The sequence below is a fragment of the Xiphophorus maculatus genome, chromosome 24 (genome assembly GCF_002775205.1).
Source record: "Xiphophorus maculatus strain JP 163 A chromosome 24, X_maculatus-5.0-male, whole genome shotgun sequence".
Classification (NCBI taxonomy): domain Eukaryota; kingdom Metazoa; phylum Chordata; class Actinopteri; order Cyprinodontiformes; family Poeciliidae; genus Xiphophorus; species Xiphophorus maculatus.
In genome coordinates this window covers 6,035,570-6,055,357 of record NC_036466.1, presented here as the reverse complement: position 1 = coordinate 6,055,357, position 19,788 = coordinate 6,035,570, and the positions used below count along the sequence as shown (strand labels likewise).

At 37.9% G+C, this 19,788-nt stretch overlaps 1 protein-coding gene across 7 annotated transcripts in view; it reads left to right on the top strand.

Annotated features, from left to right (window-relative positions):
- Window positions 1-39: 39 nt before the first annotated feature.
- The window catches only part of LOC102233001 (probable phospholipid-transporting ATPase IH), a 43,038-nt gene continuing 23,289 nt past the window's right edge, over window positions 40-19,788 (top strand). For all 7 annotated transcript variants that reach the window (XM_023329636.1, XM_023329635.1, XM_023329638.1 and 4 more), the window contains exon 1: window positions 40-117. In XM_023329636.1, the coding sequence (XP_023185404.1) occupies window positions 73-117 (45 nt within the window). In that variant the 5' untranslated portion in view covers window positions 40-72. The remainder of the gene's footprint in view (window positions 118-19,788) is intronic.

Here is a 19,788-nt window from a genome sequence, read left to right as displayed (position 1 = left end):
CAGCGGCGGTGGGGAAATAGAAACACAGAAACAGAAGAAGGGAGAAGTGTTGGCAGAGGAAAGACGAGCAGGATGGGGATGGATTTCAGTTCTCTCCGGACTCTCATCAGCCGATATGTAAGTTTTTCTTTATCCTGCGCCGCCTTTTATCGCCTCCGTCTCCTCCGTAGACCCAACCGATGTGAAAACATGTAAACCATATCACTCGGCTGGTTTCGGATTCAGCAGAAACAGCCACTCGTGGATAAAGTTGCACTCAAGCGAGGGAGTGAAAACACGCGCTCTGACTCATTAAACCGTGTCAGCCCAGTTGTTTTGAACAGAGTGGTGCGAATTTGTAGCGGCGGTGAAAATAAACCAGCAAACAAAAACAAAACCGTAGATTAGAGAGGAAGCTGTGGATGCACCAACCAATCAGGACGGGATCGGAAGCGGCCAATTTTTCCGTGGTCGGCCAAAATTCACCTCCTGAAAAATCTGGTTGTGATTTCTTCTGTTAAATAAATACAGCTAAAGCCTGTTTTTGGTCTATTTATGTATCGACCAAGCGCATGAACCTTGATGCACACAAAACAAAATAATATTTATCAAAAATACTAAAATGAATGTTTGTTCTGTTAGATTTTAAACTCGTGTCTAAACATGCAGTTTGTGAAAGAGTGCAAGAAGAAAGCTGCTCAGAAAGGTACAATCAGATCGTATCAATTTGTTAGACTACAACAGTTTGTTTTAGTAATTCACATTCCATCAAAGAACCTGGAGAGCAGTTTCTCTGTCTGCCTCAGTGACTGAATGCATCATGAATGTTAAACAATCCAGTTCCATATTCTTGTTGTATTTATTTTTTTGCAATTGAATATGGTGCTTTTCTTTTTTTAATATAACGACATGTTTACTGTAACAGTAATGAGGACACGTTAGAAGATAAAGCTTAGTGTTTGTGCACTTGAGCACTATTTTGTCTGCGGTTGAACAACTGAAAGGTGGAGTCCACAACTCTCAGGTGTTCGCGTCAGGGCATGCAGGCGCTGCAGATCAACAGTTGTTATGACCCCCTTCCAGTTGAGCAAGAGTACAAATGGAGTAGTCGCATGAATTATGTAATCCTGTTGTTTCCTTCCTGCCAGTCAAATCAATGGGCAGCAATGGAGCAGCCAGCCTGCATGGATGCAGGTTGCATCCAGTAATGCGTCTGACAGTAATCCAGAAAGAGCGCAAGCTCTACTGAAACGTAGAGGTCTTCATGCTCACCCGAGGCTTAGACGCTGCCTCCCAACTGTTGCAGCTAGCTGATTAAACAAAATCCCTGCTGTGTGCAGATTGAAATGGAGCCAGACGCATGCAAAGTGGGGGTAGCGACTGATGGGATATGGGATGCTGATTAGCTGTGTTGTTGTAATCGGTTCGACCAAAAAGGATAGGGTGAAATAAAAGAGATTGCGCTGTTCAGGAAAAAATCCTGAATGCCATTCCATTAGTCAGTACTGTGATTGTATGAGTCACCAGTCAACTGGTGGTGTGATGAGGGCTCTTTTTGTTGTGTGTCAATGTAGCCAGGTTTTTTTAATTGCTATATAAACCTTGCAGTCAAAGAAGGCGTGGGCCAGGGTGAGATTCTCACAGGATGATAAACAGTCTGGAGTTTGATTTAGATGTTTCCCACATCAGGAGAAGTAAAGAGTAATTAAACATGGTGTCTTCACATTATTAAAATGTTTTAAATTCATAAAAAAGCAGGATGACCTTTAATGTGTAAAGTCTTAAAATTTGTCTTGAGATGAGCTTTTAATCTTGTGTATTATAGTTTCTTCTCACTGAACTTTTCTGTCAGGCAAAAGTTTGATGTCTCTTATTGCGTTTTGTGACTTGAGTCGGTTAAGGTTACCAGTAATTAGCTGCTAATCTACTCTTCCAAGCTAGCTAGCGTTTTTGCGTCCATCATTGCCACTTGGCTGGACGAAGTTCCGACATTGCTGTCATGATCCAGGTCTTAAATTCCACTCATAATGGTCCTAAAAAGTCTTAAATTTGAGTTGGTGAAACCTGCAGAAACTCTGTAAATAATAAACGCCTTGAAGACACCTTGATGTGGACATGTTGAGTCTTGTGCAGCCAAAGAGAGCAGGTGTGACTGATTTTCAGTGAAGATAAAACATATTTCGCAATAGAGGCGCAATAAACTGAACCGAATGAGACGCATAATGCAAAAGACACCCTGTTGAACTTTCAGTGTTAAAATTTAACCAAATATGTATCTGATAACCATCAAGCCTTTAAAACAAGTTTTAAAGCAAGTTCAGAACCTCAGTCTGACAGAGTGGATTATGAAGAATGACGAAACATTGCTGTCCATCTTTTATTTTCTTGTATATTAGATATATATTTTTTATAGAATTAAGAGCATAAAACGATCCAAACCGACTAGCTAGCATCTATGCAGTTCCTCAGAGCTGTCTTTATGTGCTCCTAAAAGCCTCGTCTGATGCCGCCATCTCTGATTAGTTTAACAGCAGTGGGTGTTATGTAAGCCAATAGCTCAGTTTAAAAGTGTGACATGCCGAGTTTGCAAAGTTTCTTGGTTGTCTCCTGCGTTCAGGCTGATGGAGAACTAAATGTGCTCACTGTAGCACGTAGAGCCACTGCACTTATTCAGCCGGAGCATGAAGCTGCTCTCGTTCAATTCTCATGTTAGTTTTTTTTTAGACTGAAAGTTTTCAGAGTGCTGGGATTTATTTTTTCCCCCCTTTTATTCAAGTCGCTCATCCATTTTGCATGTCGTCCTCAGCAGAAAATGATGCAGCACTTAATCTTATAAGATTAGAAGAAATGCATCTTTTAAAAAGCTTAAGTAATGTCACATTACTTGCAGTTGAAGTAATGGGACATTCGTAGCTGTAAATGTCCCATTTAAATGTTCAACCAGAGAAACCCAATTTGTTTGTAAAATGTATAGTAGCAACAAAGGAATTGAATTGTTCTACACTTTTTTTCTACCACACTTTTTCCTTCCACTTAACTTTCCTTTGACATTCTTATGTACAGCAGATGCTTTAGCACTGATCTTTTGTGACTCTCTCTCTGTGTCAATGCAATAACTGTCAAGTCAGCACTCTTCCTCATGATTACGTAGGCCATAACATTAAATATCTACAATGTAAATCATTTTCTTATTGGTCTTTTATATTGTAAAGTTTCCCTGGTAGTTGAACTTTGGGTTTTTATTAGCTAAAATTAATTGGAATAAATGTTTGATACACCCCTCCCTGTGTGTATAGTGAGTTTACTTTGTATATAAGCTTAGTTTTTTTGGCTTGAAGTACTGAAATACGGCTGAATGACTCCAACGCACTTTATAAAGGAATCTAAAGGAATCAGTGGTCACTACATCTCGCAGCTTCAGAGGTTACAGAACGCTGCTGCACGTCTTATAACAGACGCACTAAAGTCTGACCACGTTTTCTCCCTTCCTGTCTCTGTGTGTATTTTAGGATTCATTTTTGAATTGATGATATTTGTTTTTAGTGCTTAATGGCCTTTCCCCGCCCTGACTGTCCGAGCTGCTGCAGCCCTCCACTCCCTCAGGTCAGCAGCTCCTGATCATGAAGCGTGAGCTCAGAGGAGACCGCGCTTTTGCTCGTAAATTCCCTTGGATATCAGACAGGCTTCTTCTCTTCTTAAATACTTTACCTTCTCTCTGACCTTTGACACCATCTGAAATGTTAACTTTTCAATTTTTTAGCTTTTTGCTGCTTTATTTTATTATTTTAATTCAGGGCTGTTTTCATTTTTTTTTAGGTACTTTTCATTTTAATATTTGTTATGTATTGACATATTTACACCATTCTGTCTTTTGTTGTTTTTTTTATATACTGATTGGTAAAGGCTTAAAATCCTTAATTTTTTACGTTTGGAGTTTTGACTTGAGACGTTTTTTGGTCAATACAAGCTTCTATAATGTCTCTCCTGCTAGTTTCTGTTTACCTTCATTTTTTAATGGATTATATATAAAAAAAAGCCAAATAGTTTCTTAATATTTAGTAGCTCTGGATCCAAAATAAAAATGCAGAATTACTGGAGTATCTCCATTAATGCACTAAAACATACACTGCAAAAACACAAAATCTTAATTAATTAAAGTAATTTTAGTCTCTTTTCTGGTGCAAATATCTTAGTGCACTCAAAATAAGACAAAACTAACTTAAAAGTAACTTTGTAGCAAAATATAAGCACTTGTTTTAACGCAATAATTTCTTAATATTCATAAAGTACTAGGTCCATTATAAATGAGCTCACTCCTATAACTGGTTTTGAGTTGAAGTCAGTGTTAATGTTCCGCCATGTTGAGAAACTGAACCTCTTAATCATCAGCATATCAGTGTCAAGTTCAACAGACTGCGCGGAAATTGCTTTTAATACACAGAAAATATAAAAGAGCTAGTGTAAGACAAGGTGTACACATATAAGCCGTCTCTAATGCAACAGTAATTTATTTGCATTAGAGCTGTAATGATTTTCTGATTAATTCTAGCGAAAAGTACTCAGACATTTATTTCCATCTGTGCTCTCTGCTGCAGTTTCACCATTGCCTACATAAGCAAGAATGATTGCCTTGGATGTAGCATGAAGAGATCAATGGCAGTGATTGTGCAGGTTTAGTTCATGCGGTGGACATAAAACAACTGGCTTGTTAAGATCCCAGGGTTTCCAAAAACATTTTCCACCTTTAATGTGACAATCAACCTGTTCAGGTCATTTAAAATCAAACTGGAATTGTTCAGGGGAAAATTAGAAATATAAAAAAGTTATATAAAGTGTGTTAGACCGTGATAATCAAGTTGAGAGTCCCAAATATAATTGAGAACATATCCTCTGATGTGAATCCAGACGATGTTTGCTGCAAAAACAGGAAAGCGGAGTTTGGTGGTGGTAGCATCATGGTTTGAGTTTAAAACTTGGGTTCTGGTTTCAAATACTAGTTAACCATCAGTTTTATCGGTCCGCACAACAACGAGTCAGAGCATACGCTAGCTTCACCTGAACAAGATTAAAGTTCTGGATTGGCCCAGCCTGAGTTCAGACCTGAATCCAATTAAAAATCTGTGGGGTGATCTGCAGAGGCCTGTGCTCAGGACAAGCTCACAATCTGACAGATCTGGCCACTCCTTTACAAAATGATTGAGCCTCATAATATAATCAAACCATATCATTTTAGTTTTATTTTTGCTTTATAAAATATTTCAGTTTTCAATTTACTTTGGAGTTTATAGCTCACATTAAAGATGAATGATGACAACTGAAATGATCTGGTTGGTCTGGTCACTCTGCAAAAACACAATCTTACCAATAACGTCTGTCTAGTTTCTTAGATTTGTCTCATTTAAAGTGTACTGACTTACAATTAACTACTCAGCAAGATATAGGAACTTTTTAAAATCAATACTACTAAATATTGGTAAAAAGTACTAATTCCACTGGCAGATTATTTCACTTGTAACATGGGCAAGAGGTCTTGTTATAAGTGAAATAATTTGCCAGTGGGCCTAATATTTATTTTCATCAATATTAGGTATTATTAACTTAAAACAAGCTCTTGTATCTTGCTGAAAAGTTACATGCAAGTTAGTTTTGTCTGATTATTTGCACTAGAAATTAGACAAAAATACTTGGTAAGATGTTTTTGCAGTGTGCATCCCAAACAAGTATCAGGTCATCTGAGCGACTGTCTAGATCAGGGGTGGGCACTCCTGGTCCTCGAGGGCCGGTGTCCTGCAACTCTTAGATGTCTCCCTGGTCCAACACACCTGAATCCAACAGCTGAATCTCCTCCTAAGTGCAGTCAAGTTCTCCAGAGTCCTGTTAACGACCTCATTATTTGACTCAGGTGTGTTGAAGTAGAGATGCATCTAAAAGTTGCAGGACACCGGCCCTCGAGGACCAGGAGTGCCCACCCCTGGTCTAGATAAATTAATGAACTCAAACAGGATTTCTCTTCCCTCTGGCTTCCTGCCTCCAACTTGTGGATTAAAGGGTTACTGGTGGGCAGTAGGTCCTCATCCACTTAATCCAGTTTCCAACACTTCTTTGAGGTCTGTTTCTTCTGTTCTACTTTGTTTTGTAATTGTTTCTTTGGCTAGCTCCTAGAGTTAAGCTAATCAGCACACATGTGAGGCATAATGAAATGCTTTAGGGAGGGAAAAAAAAGTAGCTTGAGGCCATTTTACTGGGACTAAAGTAGCTGTTACTGGATGCTGGAAAGCAGGGAGGTGGAATAGTATTTAGGTGACGCAGAGGGCAGAGGATCGCATGAATTCCGTGGCTCTGTCTCATTTTCAATAATTCATGGGCGGACTGGTGCACAATGCAGACGGATGTTTGCGCAGCCTGTTATTGAGTCATGTACAATAGTAGTACAGCTCAGTGTAGCATTCAGGAAACACCAGGGGTTGCTTGAGGGGATCCCAGAGAAGGACAAGAAGGTTATAATTGACATTTACCATCCTTGTGCTTCTGTTGTAAATATGGAAAGGCTTTATTTGTGTTCAACTGGCTGCTAATGGGAGTCAATGGGAGTCAAGGGCATCGACTTGTAGAAAAAGAAGATCCAATTTCCAGGAATTAATGGAAAGCAAGTTTTTTTTTATCCAGTTTTAGGGTGAGCTTTCTGCAAATTTGACATTTGTAACACATTTAGAGTAAAAATACAATTATTTTACTTTTATTTTTTGCTAAAGTTGATATACGTTGAACCAAAACATCTTAAGCATGTGCCAAGGCTGCTCAAACTATCCTGAAGAGGATTATGAAACAAGATAGACTTAAGGTCTTGATTGCTTTGCCAACGTTGGACTTCTGTTACTTTGAAGGGCAGCCATGTATCTGAGGCCTTTTAAAGTGGCTTTTAAGTCATGCTCATGTATCCCATCATCAGCAGGTTTACTCTCAGCCTCATGCTAATCATTGAACACCTGCTTATCCATTCTGTCTACAATCCACAAAGTGCAGTGGAGTTGGCCTCTTTGCCTAAAGGATTTATAGACTCTCACTAAGCCATTGGGTCCTGGGATTGTTTCACTGCCTGTCTGGTTTTTGCTTGCCTCCCACATGAGCTCATGGGAAAAACTTGACTTGTTGAGCCTCATTAATATTTTACAATCTGCAGGATTGCTAAGATGACCAAAATATATTAAATATCACTTGGTTATAACTTAATAAAGAGAGATTCAGTGCTTAGCTATTGGATCTACACTGTGTTCCAAATTATTATGTAAGTGATATTTTCTCAGATTTTCCTGAATGGTCAATGCAAATGATGGTCAGTATAATTTTCAAGTCATGAACTATTACAGCATAAATCCAATTTTACTGAACAAAGCTCCCCATGAGAACAGTATTTTTTTCACAAATAAAAAACTCAAAATGCACTGTTCCAAATTATTATGCACAGCAGATTTTCTAAACATTTTACGGATCATAAAGAACTGCAAACGGTCATTCTTTGAATGTGCAGCATTAAGTGGTCACATGTACTAAAATCAAAAGCTATTTCAATCAAAAACATCCTAACAGACATGTTAACATAGGACCTTCTTTGATATCACCTGCACAATTCTTGATCCATTGAACTTGTGAGTTTGTGGAAAGTTTCTGCTTGAATTTCTCTGCAGGATGTCAGAAAACCTTCCTAGAGCTGCTGGTTTGATATGAACTGCATCCCACCCTCAGATCTTCTGCTTGAGGAAACTCCAATGGTTCTCAATAGGGTTGAGGTCAGAGGTCAGAGGAGGATGGTGACCACACCATGAGTTTCTCCCCTTTTATTCCCATAGCAGCCAATGACACAGTGGTATTCCTTGCAGCATTCATTGTGATGCAGGAAGATGATTTTGCTACTGAAGGTTCGGCTCTTCTTTTTGAACCATGAAAGAAAGTGATCAGTCAGAAAGTCCATATACTTTGCTGAGGTCATTTTCACACCTTCATGGACTCTGAAGGGTTCGACCAATGATTCTCTCCCCATGATTTCGGCCCAAAGCATGACTCCACCACCTCCTTGCTGATGTCACAGCCGTGTTGGGATGTGGTGGCCATCCACCACCAATCCACTACTGCGTCCATCTGGACCATCCAGGGTTGCACAGCAGTCATCAGTGAACAAGTCTGTTTAAAAATTAATCTTCATGTACGGCTGGCCCCACTGCCACCGTTTCTGCTTGTGAGCTCTGGTTAGGGGCCCAACAGCAGGTTCATGCACCACAAGCCTCTGGAGGATCCTCCACCTTGAGGCTCCAGAGGCTCCAGCTGCTTCAAATAACTGTTTGCTGCTTTGTAAGGGCATTTTAACAGCTGCTGTCTTAATCTGATGAATTTGTCAAACAGAAACCTTCCTCATTTTGCCTTTATCTGTACAAACCCATCTTTGTTCTGAATCAGCCACAAATCTCTTCACAGTACGATGATAACGCTTCAGTTTTCGTTAAATATCTAATGTTTTCATACCTTGTCATACGGCACTACACTATCTGATGATTTTCATCAGCAGAGATCCTTTCTCTTTCCCATATTGCTTGAAACCTGTGGCCTGCTTAATAATGTGGAACATCCTTCTTAAGTAGATTTCCTTTAATTGAGCTCACCAGATAAACTAATCAACCAGCTCTCTGAAATTAATTATAGTGATTCAAAGAGCCCTGACACACAATACCATCTGTAAATTTAATAGCACAACAAAAAATGTTATCTTTATGACACTTAAATCCAGGTTGCATAATAATTTGGAACACAGTATAAAGATAATTCTCCTCACTTTTCAGTTACTTTAGCCTCATAAAAAGTTTTACATTACTCAACTAACCCACAGGTATGTAGTATCATACACATATTAAATTACATATTTTCATTTTTTAACAAAACATTAAGAAACTACAGCTTTTAAAGTAAAGTACTTTCACCTGAGTTGCTTGTGTTTTTAGCTGGACACTGCTAGCTAAAAAGTTAATTGTGCTAACTGTATGGCACTAATGATAGACATTAGTACTGCTAACACTAAAGTGCTGCACCTGCATGGTGTTTAGCAGAACCTAATGCTGAATTAACTTCCATCTGTTATTACAAAGTATATTGTCCTCAACAGGGTCAAATTAGTTTCTGCACACCAACCTGTAGTTGCACTTGAGAAAGTGATTCTTTGGAACATTTAAACAGTTTGACTGGAAATTGTAGCTCATGAACAGTGTAAGCCCCATTAAAGGCTCATGTTGGAGTCTGAAACGGTGTATTACAGACCACTAGACAAAGAGACAGATGATGGATAGCCCTGAGTTAATGGTGCATAAAGGCCTCTATCTAAAGAGAGAGACCAGTAGAATAGATGGAGGTGAAGAGAGAAATGATTTTGAACTTGGGTCATCATTTTAGCATTGCTCCTGGTTTGAAGGAAAGTGCTGATGGGTGCACATATGCATTGATGTTCAATGTATAAGGAAATGATGGCAAGAAGGCTGTTTCCAAATCCTGATGATGCAGCAGACATTTACCTCCTTGCTGCTGCTTCTGTTATCCCTGGCCTCTGATTGGTTTGATTGTGGCATTAGCAAATAAACATTAGATGGGATTACACATTATTTTGTTACAGTAATTCTGACATTTGTTTGCGTTTCCTTCCAGAACCTCTGCTCTGAAGCTCAAGCTGAACATCATTGGTAATGTGTTTAATACAGGGCAGCAAAGTGCATGCTCTAGGAATAGAAGGTATTGCATTGAACTTTCAGAGTACTCAAGTGGATTCCCCTAAACATTGATTATTCCGTAACATTATCAATGCACTTTGGCAGCCACCATGATATACAGATGACTGGGATCCTCGCTAACGCTGTTTGGCTTTCAGTCTGGCAGAAAACTGAGGCACAGGGAGAAATTACACAGACCAGATTTCAAATTAATGTGGTTTGTCTGACTAAACTGAAGAAGTTGTTGGTCTGCTTTGATCCAGTACAGTAAGCAATTATAATATACATACATTATAAAATGTATAATCATCATCTTGTAAAAGGTAATTTATGTATCACTTTCCAAGGCATAGATAATGAAGTTCTGTACAAAAAAGGGAAAATCTTCAAAAGAAAAAAGCTCCAAGAGGTATGACGTAAGTAATGGGACCAAACTCGCATAAACATTTATCTTTTAGTGCTGCATTACTCAAAGGCCCAAATCACAAGCCAAATTGTTTTTAGGTGCCACGTGTAGCATTTTAGCATAAATAAATAATCACCACATTAATATTTGAGCATGATTGCCACAGACTGAAGAGGGCACCACTAAATTTGCAACCTAGTGGTTGGTTGTTTTCTCTATTTTCCTGTCTTCATTCATCATTTACCCAAACTGAGCTTCAGCACTAAGGAAAACAGAATTGGCAATCAAGTGCAATCCATTAAAACCATTGTACTTTTTTGTTCTGTTTTTTTTTTTTTTTGTAATAACACTCGTACTACTGGCTTCAATAATTTGCATTAATTTTAGCTTGTGTGACAGACTTTCTCCTTATGATTTTTAAACTTTTGTGTTAAATTTCTAAAGGCTCAGCGTACTTTCATGGCATTAGCACAAAACTTAATTTGCTGTAAAACATGATCTGACTACTTTTATTTTAAATGAAAAATCAATGATTCCTACTAGTACAAAAAAACAACATAAACAATCTCTAACATTAATTCTTACTTTTAAACTGTTGGTTGTCTTGGATTGGTTGGAAACTAAGATGTTTTTCCATTGAAGGAACACGTCATGCATCGCTCCATCAGATTAAGGAGTTCACTATCTCCTTGTTTGCTGTTTTTAGTAATAGTAAGTTGTTTTAAAAGGTGAGAGAAGTTATTCAATAGGAAATTGTGTTTTTTGTGTTGGGACATGTTTGCATCTCATGCAGGCTGCAAGAAATTGTGACACTTTGTTTTATCCTGTTGAAATTTCAAAAACAGTCTGGTGTGTCCCATGACAGGACAGATGCTTTAATTTTGACTTTTATTTTAAGAATAATAAAACATGGTGTGACATGTCTTGTGTTCCTGATGGAAACAATTAACTGGTCACTCCATATCTAACTTTATAAGTAATCATGCTATGAATATTAGTTGCAATTTTTGTAACCGCATTTTATTTAAATAAAACTAGAAAATGCAGAGAGGCAACATTTATCAAGCTGAAAGTATAATGGTGACTTTTAGTGACAGCATTGCTACATGTTTCCACTAATCTAAGCTGTAATTTTCAGGAATTTATCCCCAAGGTACCTTTTCCATGTCAGGTGACCAGTCTCATGAGAACCACATTATGCTATTAGGTTCCCCCTCAATCCCTTAATCTGTATTTTTTTTTTGTCTTTCTTTCTTTCCCATGGAGATCTCACAGCTGAAGCTGAGCAATGTGAAGAAATCTCATTACAAGTTCCCAAATTGTGTTTGTTATATATTATGTTGCTAGAACATAGCACAGCCATTTATATATTTAAAGTGTTAAAAAGAGATCAACAAAATGGACAGAATGTGTAAACATGCCAGAACGAGTCAAGAGTAAAAAAGAAATATAAAAAAAACACAGTTCTGGTGTCTGTACACCAAGTGAGCAGAAATTGTTAATCTGATGTTCTCTGTGCAAACTGACTGTCGTATTTTTCTCCTTTCCCACTGCCTCCTTCTCTCAAACAATGAGAGTGAATGTATCTGTCTTCCTCTGTGACGTGAAAGGGCAGCAGGATTCATGGGGACAGAGCAGAGAGCAGTGAGGAGAAACCGGACCCGACCAGAGCTTAACTGAACACAAATTAATTTAACGCAAAGCCCCGAACTGGCGGCAAGATTTCCAAAAAAAAAAAGCTACAAATATTTGGTTGGAACAATTGGTTTTGTAATTTCAGAGGAATATAGTATTGAGCTGTACTATATTCAGTTTAGCACTATTCTAAACAGATAAACAACTTGACATTTACCGATTTAAATTCTCAAACTGGTAGGCGTTTATAGTAGAAGGTTCAGTAACTTGATATAACTTTCACTGTGTTTTGTTGTTGCCTTGGAATTTTCTTCTTTTAGTAATGGGGATGAAGTTATTGTTTGTCTCCAGATTTTAAAAAAAAAATGGTTCCATGAAACATTTTGACTGCAACTTAAATGATTTTGTATTTTTTGTAGGCAAAAGGTCAGATGTTGGAAAAACATTGCCATCATTGGTTTGAACAGTAGGTTAGGAATCTGAGTAACGCCATGTAAAACCTGTTTAAAACTGAAACAAAGAAGGGAATCTCCAGAAAGATTTGACTTTATCTGTTGATTCTCTTATGATTGATTTTTAAAGCATGATGGAGAACAACGGGGAGAAAGTTGGCTGAACTGGTAATTGGAGAGAAGTGAGGTAGCGATATTAAAAGGTCATGAAGATATGACTAATGAGGCAGAGTGAGGCCTCGGTAAAAGCAGGCCTTTCATAACTGTGTTGGAGTTTGACGAAAACTAAAGGGATTGGTAAGAGCAGCAGAATGAAGAGACTGACCCAGGTATGCCTTTTCCTCAATATTTCTCGTTTTATTACTTTCCATCCCCCTGAAGCCGCCTCTGTTGTTCTGCTTTCTTTATTTGGCAGCAGTAATCTTTACAGCTGATAAAATCAGGTCTCTTAGCAATATTTTAAACCTTTGATGTTCCTGATAATAAGCATGTAATTGTTTACACAAGTAATATGTCTTAAGTAGAAATACAAGTCAGCTGCTCTTTAGACTAACTCTGGAAGTTGAGTCTGTATTTTATGTTGGGTTTTAAAAAAAATCTACCAATTAGACGTTTATGGATCATTGCAGAAATATTCTTGGCCTTCCAAGGCTATTTCAGTCGATTCAGTCAAAACTGATGACTGCATAACGAGGCGTGGAGTGCAACTCTGTTGGATCGAAATGGTATGATTGATATGTTCTGAACAAAATGGGCGTCAATCTCCCATCTGACTTCAAAGCAGAATGTTTTAAGACAACGTGGGGTGATGGGTGGAAAATGCCCTGCTCCCGCTCGAGGAAAATCCAGACTCACAAGTGAACCTGTTATGTATTTCTTAGTTAACTTGGGTTTCCCAACTGGTATAGCAAGAAAACTTGCTAAACCAGGTAGTAGAGGTGCTAGGGTGTGATTTTGTGTTTCTATATAAGACAGGACATTTGAAAACAGAATAGCAGTAAAGAGGACAGGGTATATGTCATAGGAAGAGATTATTGACTATACTTAAATACCAATTTTTCCTGTTGGAAATGATCTGTCTGAGGACATAAACTTTGTCATGTTGAAAGCACAGAGGCAAGGATCAACTTTGACCCTCCGTTTTAGTCGACACGTTTCATCTGATTGCAAGACATAAAGAAAACATGTAGATTGTGGAATTAAAATTTAATGTAAAAGAGGGTATGATCTTGTTGAAATCTAATTATTTATTACATGGGGACTTTATGTACAGTTTGTCTGAGAAAGGGCAGCATTCCCAAAACTTTAACATCTATAAACTTTAATTTCAGGAGCATTATTTGGTGTGTGTATGTCATTTTACCCCTCTTACTTGGTAAAAAATGTTTTGTTTTTACTCAGGAATTATAGCAAACCAGTTGCTAATACTCCTTGCCTTGGCTCATCAAACAGCTGCTGCTTTTTTTTTTGCTGCTTTATCAGTTTTTTTCATCATAGTTTTACTGCGTATGATCTTTGAGTCTTGCTTGTCTTTAGGCTAATTCCTTTTTTACATTCTTCACTAAATTCCTCTTTGCTGCTATTCCAGTCCAATAATATTGGTCTGCTGAACAGTTCATCAACAGAAACAAACACTAAAAACTTGTGTTACAGGAACCATTTATTCCACAATTACTCAGACTAAAAGGTTCCAAGTCTTGTATAATCAGAAGCTGTTTCCTCTGCCTAATGACTGTTTTCACCTGCATACATCAGTGGTTTATCTCGACAAATCTTTCTCCTTATTTAGTTGAACTCATCCACATGTGGGTGCATGCACGCATGTGTAAATGATTATCTGCAATGTAAATCCTGTAATCAAGCGATGTTAGGAAACAAGACTATTTATAGAAGGAAAGTGTTCAGAAGTTGGTAAATAAAGGCTGCAGAAAAAGCTTCTGGGGCATTTTAGGACTTTTCCTCTGATCTCATCAGAGTTTTGGAGATGGCATGGCATTACCGAGGGAAGTGAAAGCACAGACACATGGAGATGAAATATGTGCACATGAGATGTGCCGTTTAATAGTTCTGTCACCCTAAGGAAAACAGATGCCTGATGACCAGCAGGACTGCAGGTGACTGCTAATTGTCCAAGTGTCGTGAACGCAGTGTAGGTTCACTGTAGCTGGATGAGTTAGCTTTATGCAGGTGCAGCGTTACTTTTGGCTCTTGCTTCATTCTTGAGTAAAGACAGTTTCTGCATAAATAAACAGTTGCTACATTAAACTACTTCCCTTGCAATAATCTCTTGACATCGTCACTTCTGATTTCACAAGCATAATCAGGTGATCTTAGTGTTAAGAACTTCTCAGAGTCATGCTTGTCATCACCGGAGCATTAGGCCGAGTCATATGGGGCGTCACGTGAGCGACAGCGGCACTCCCTTCAGAGAAAGCGAGTACAACCAGCAGGTTTATAGCTGTGACACCAGACGAATGGCTTCGCTTGTCTGCAGGAAACCCACAACAATTACTCTTCTGTTCAGCTCAGAGGAGCAAAACCATGTGTCTGTCTGCTCCCTGGCTCTTGTCGTGCATTATTTAGTGTAATATTAGAGCCTAGTCCATCTCTAATGAGTTTTTCAATTTTCTCTCTGTGAATATTTGCACTTTCTCATGATGTAAAGATTAATATAAAAGCCTGAGAAGTATGTGAAAACGAGGTTTCCTCTTGCTCCCATTTAGTTTATGCAGCACAGTGCAGGACTGATTGCTTTGTTTCAAATTGTAGATGTAAAGCCCACAGTAGCATGTTGTAGCAATATTTTAATGCACTAATTTTGATCCTAATATCAAAAACAAAGCTGTACCAAGTGTCTCACACTCATAGTAGGAAGGAAAAAACCTCTTCTAACCCACATTGGTAATGGAAGCAGGTGATTGTCTATTTCAGTTCTTGTCATCTCTTGATGAATAATCTCCTGAGATTTTTCTGATCTGCCGTTTACCCTCACATATTTCCTTGTTTTTAGTCTTCATTTTTCACTGTATGATTTATTTATTTTAACTTTCAGTTTCTATACAGGCAAAAAAGTTTCATCACTGTACTTCCTTTGACTGAGTGTCAAGTTTAGACAATCTATACTTTGAACTGAACCAATAACACATGTACATTCTAGTGTATATTGAAGATTAAGGATGCCAAAAACATTTAAGAGAAATTGTAGTTAACTTGTTTTATTTATTCTAAAATATCATCTTTCATTTGTCTTTGTTATAGAGTTAGAAAAAACAATATGGCTGTGATGTAATGTGATTAAGATTCATCAAACTCAATTAAGATTTGTAAATCAGTCTCATTGTCTAAAAATCAGTTGGAAAAATTAAGGCTTAATCTTTCCATCACACAATCTTCACCGCAAGAAAATGAACCACTTAAAAATTTTCTATATTAAAAGAAGGTGCAATAAAAATGTGATTTCTTCATATTATAAAGATTCCAAGACTCCATCTTTGAGGAATAATTTACTGGTTACCTCCCCTTGTTAGTCTCTTATCCAGGCTAGTAGAGACTTGCAGGTGCAGAATTATGGCAGATGCGTTTCCCACACACTAGTATGCACAAGCGAAAGAAATGCAGAATCACCACTGACTGATTAATAGCAACATTTCTCTCATGTGATCAAGGCATTTCGAGTGTGCGGTATGTGAAAACAAAATCCCCCAGACAGATCGTCGAGTAATTTGTTTATTTAGCTAGTTTTCTCTGTATTCTGTCGTTTCTTTCTGTTGTTGCTGTTGATCTGGAGACTGAAGGTAACGTCATCTCACAGCCTGTTTTGTTCAGCTGCCAGGAAGGAGCGTCACTTATAAGCTGTTGCATTCAGGTCACCTACTTACTTGCAGTCATTTGCAGGAACACTTAACCAAGTTGGATGTATTTTTTGAGAGGATTCATGTGGGTTTGCCTTCGTTTGTTCTTCATCTGCCTGCCTGGAGTTTAACATCCACGACTTATGATTTGTTATTTAAGACTTTTGAACTTCACAGCTGGACTGTTTCATCAAGTTCAAGTCATGCTGTAAATATTTATTTCAGCATTTACACAAGAAGTGTGTTTAAATGGAGCTTAACCCTCAAGGTGCTGTGGGTTTAGTTTTCTGACTTTCCATGAATGTTGACATGTTGAATCATTTCTGCTATTAATATAATTTTAAAAAAGGATTCAGTACAAGTGGTGTTAAGGACTGCCTATTTATACCATAATATGCATTAATATGCAGAGTAGAAACCATCTTAGCATTACCATAGAAGCAAACTTCTACAGTTCCTTATTTCTATTTTTGGGGGTTCAGCCAATCAGCATCAAGAAAATAAATGCAGCTCCCCAGATTTGCTGCTTTCCAAATGGCAGTCAGTAGTGCCTCTGTATTTTAGCTTCCCTATCTGGATTTTGTTTACAATATTTTAGATATACTTCTGGTAAAAAAAATAAATCCAACAAATAATTCAAAATTACATTCCATAGATAATTTTTCTAATAGGTTAATCTGCAAACAGATGGGGTTCAACTGTGTTACTTTTTGTATTTAACAATCAACTGACTTGTAATGAACTTTGAAAGCTGAGTTCAGACATTACTTTCAAGTCCCAAAAACCTAACTTACCTTTTTACAGACCAATTAGCGTTTTTAAAAATATTTCCTGTCACAACAAACACTGGCAGTCAAGGGATGAACTCGAAAGGAGCGCCATCTACTCTGTTTGACCTAAGGCTGTTTTAAAACTGCATTTGCCAAACTATGTACTGTTTTATCAGACTTCCTCCAATGCATTTTTTATATAAGCCTGTACCTTTTATGACAATCTGCACTTGGTAAGAAACGTGTTGTTTCTTTGTATAAAGTACTGAAAGAAATGATTATGCATTAAGTCTTGAATCTCCAAAGAGCCGACGCCTCTTGTCACAGTTAAAGGCAGAACAGTGACTTTTCATAGGTGGATGATGGGGATTTATGATTATCTTATTGGACCTGGCCTGTTGACCCGGCTGAGGCTGAACGAGACAGATGGGGAGCACAGCTGCTTTCTAATCCATGGCTGTAGCAACACAAACACACTCCCAGGCTGCCACACACAGACTGGGTGTCACAGGTAGAAAACATTCAACAAATTTGTGATGAAATGAAAAGAAAACGGAGGCAAATGTTATTATTTTTTTCTAAATCCTTGTCAGTGCATGTTATGACGCAGTCATGGCTGTGTTTGACGCCTGTATGTTTAGAAAAGACCTTGTTTTTCCTTTTATCTTTTTAGCTAAGTAGAATTTGAGAGCAAACTGTGGCATGCAAGCATCATCCTTGGACACCCCGAGTAGATAAACGGTGCATAAATTAGGTGTGTGTTTTAGTTTTTGTTGGGATTCTGCCTGTTGCAGTGGGAGATAAACCACATTAATCATCAGTTGAAACAAGAACGCGGTCATGTGAAGCCGCAGACAAACATGGGTTTGTGTGTTTTACTGTGATTTATTTATTTAGTTTTTTTTCAGTGTCCTCCAAATGTTATCAGGGCTTGGCAGGCATCATGCAGAATTAGCTCTGGTGACAGGGCCCCAATGTCAGTGTCACAAATGGTTTTCTGGGGCTTTTGCTTGTAGAGCAATTAGAAAAAAAAAACGGTTTAATAAATAAATAAATGAAATCCATCTATCATCCTTTAATCCACCTGCTTATTTTATCCAGAGTCGCTGGGCAGTCACATACACCACTGTAGATCAATTATATTCCTTATTCCCAATTTAGTTAGAAAAATACAAATAAGGAAATAAATAAAAACAAATACAGATGAAAACTATTAAAGTTCAGATTTTGTGCTGAACCCCTTAGATTTTACCTTTCACCTGCATGAACAGTTTTTCTGGAGGTTCCTTCAAAATGTCAGATCATAAAATAAATGTATAACCTGGCCAGTTGTCATAGTTACAGTATTTCTCTTTTGGCTATAGTGACAACATGTTTGTTTTTTTTGTTTTTTTTGCGTTTTTTAGAAAAATAATGAATTTTTCCTATTTGGGTCTTTGAGGTGACATAACTATCAGATTATTTCAAGATCGTTTCTGATTGGCTAATTAATACCTTGTGACCTCTCCTCCCCTTCAAGTTGATGCTCTAGTCTAAAGAGACAAAAGTAGAGAAAATGACCCAAACTCTACCAAGTAAACTTCTCACATCTCTGATCGGATTCTTGCATCTGTCAAAATAAAAAAAAATCTGGGAAGATGTTAGTTGTACTGATGAGAGAAAAAAGGAACTGTCTTCCACAGTGATGTAAAAATTCCGACTTATTCAAATTTAGCAAACATCAGGTTGGCACAAGCAATTATTTGAGGACAAAATAATTATTTTACAACGGCCTTTGTATTTATTCAGGGTATCTTTTCCTGATGGAACTACTTTGATTTGAAGCATTCACCAAATAGAGCTTTCTTCTTTGTTGCTTTTTTTCTGTAATGAGAAAGACATCAGCAGCCTATTCTCGGTCTTGCAGCTTTAAAAACCTTCAGTAACTAAAGTTGATTTCTTTTTCTTGTACCTGAATCCGTTTGTCTTTATTAGAGTTGGTGTGAGTGGGTGGGTCGATCTGGAGGTGGTTAAACCTAAAGTGGGTGTTTTTTTTCAGAAAGCGTGGCAGTGGTCAGTGTGAGTGGGTGGGTCCAGCTCTTCCTGTTTACTAGGCGTTCCTGATCACAGCGGGGCTTCAGTTTTCTGGCTCTAACGCTTCCAGGTCCAGATAGAACAGTGTGGGCTATTTGTGAAGAATTGGCACACTCACACTTTGAAATTGGATGGCTAAACTCTTAGTGATGCAATAAATAATTGATCTTTTGCCATTTTTCTTCAATTATGGCATTCTTTGCCATTTTTAAAATATTTGTTACTATTTGTGGGTATTGCATAACAAATATGGCTGTTGATTTCTTTAGAAATATAATTAGATCATCAGCCTGAGTCGGTATTTAAGGAATACTTAAACTTGCCCCTTTTTTTTATACCAAACTTTGAGTAATTCAGTTTCAAAGTAACTTTCTAAACCTAAAGTGATGTTTAGCAATGTTGGTAGTACATTTAGAAATCAACATTTACTGTTCTGATTTTACATTTTTTAAGTTTTAGGGATAAATTAATGGCAATAGCACTTCCTGCAACGGCTCATTATGGGAACAAGATGCAGCTAAACACAGAATCTACACATAATTGACAAGATGAACTAATGGCAGGTAGTTTGTCTAAATATATACAGTAGTTTGCTGGAGCAACTACAGAGGTAACTCTGTGTCTGCTCCTGTACGACTCCTCTCATACATGTTTGATGCTGCGGGGATGTTGGCTGATCCCTGAAGGGCTGCCTTCGCTCTCTGCCACTGTAAGAAAAGATGCAGATGCAGAGTGAGGCGGACAGATACAAAGCCTCTGTGCTCTCCCCATCCTTCTCTCCATACCGCATGTTTCCCTCCCAACTATAAATACACTCCTGAAATCCTCCACATCCTGAAACACAAAACGCCGCTAAAAGTTATTATCGTGCTCCAG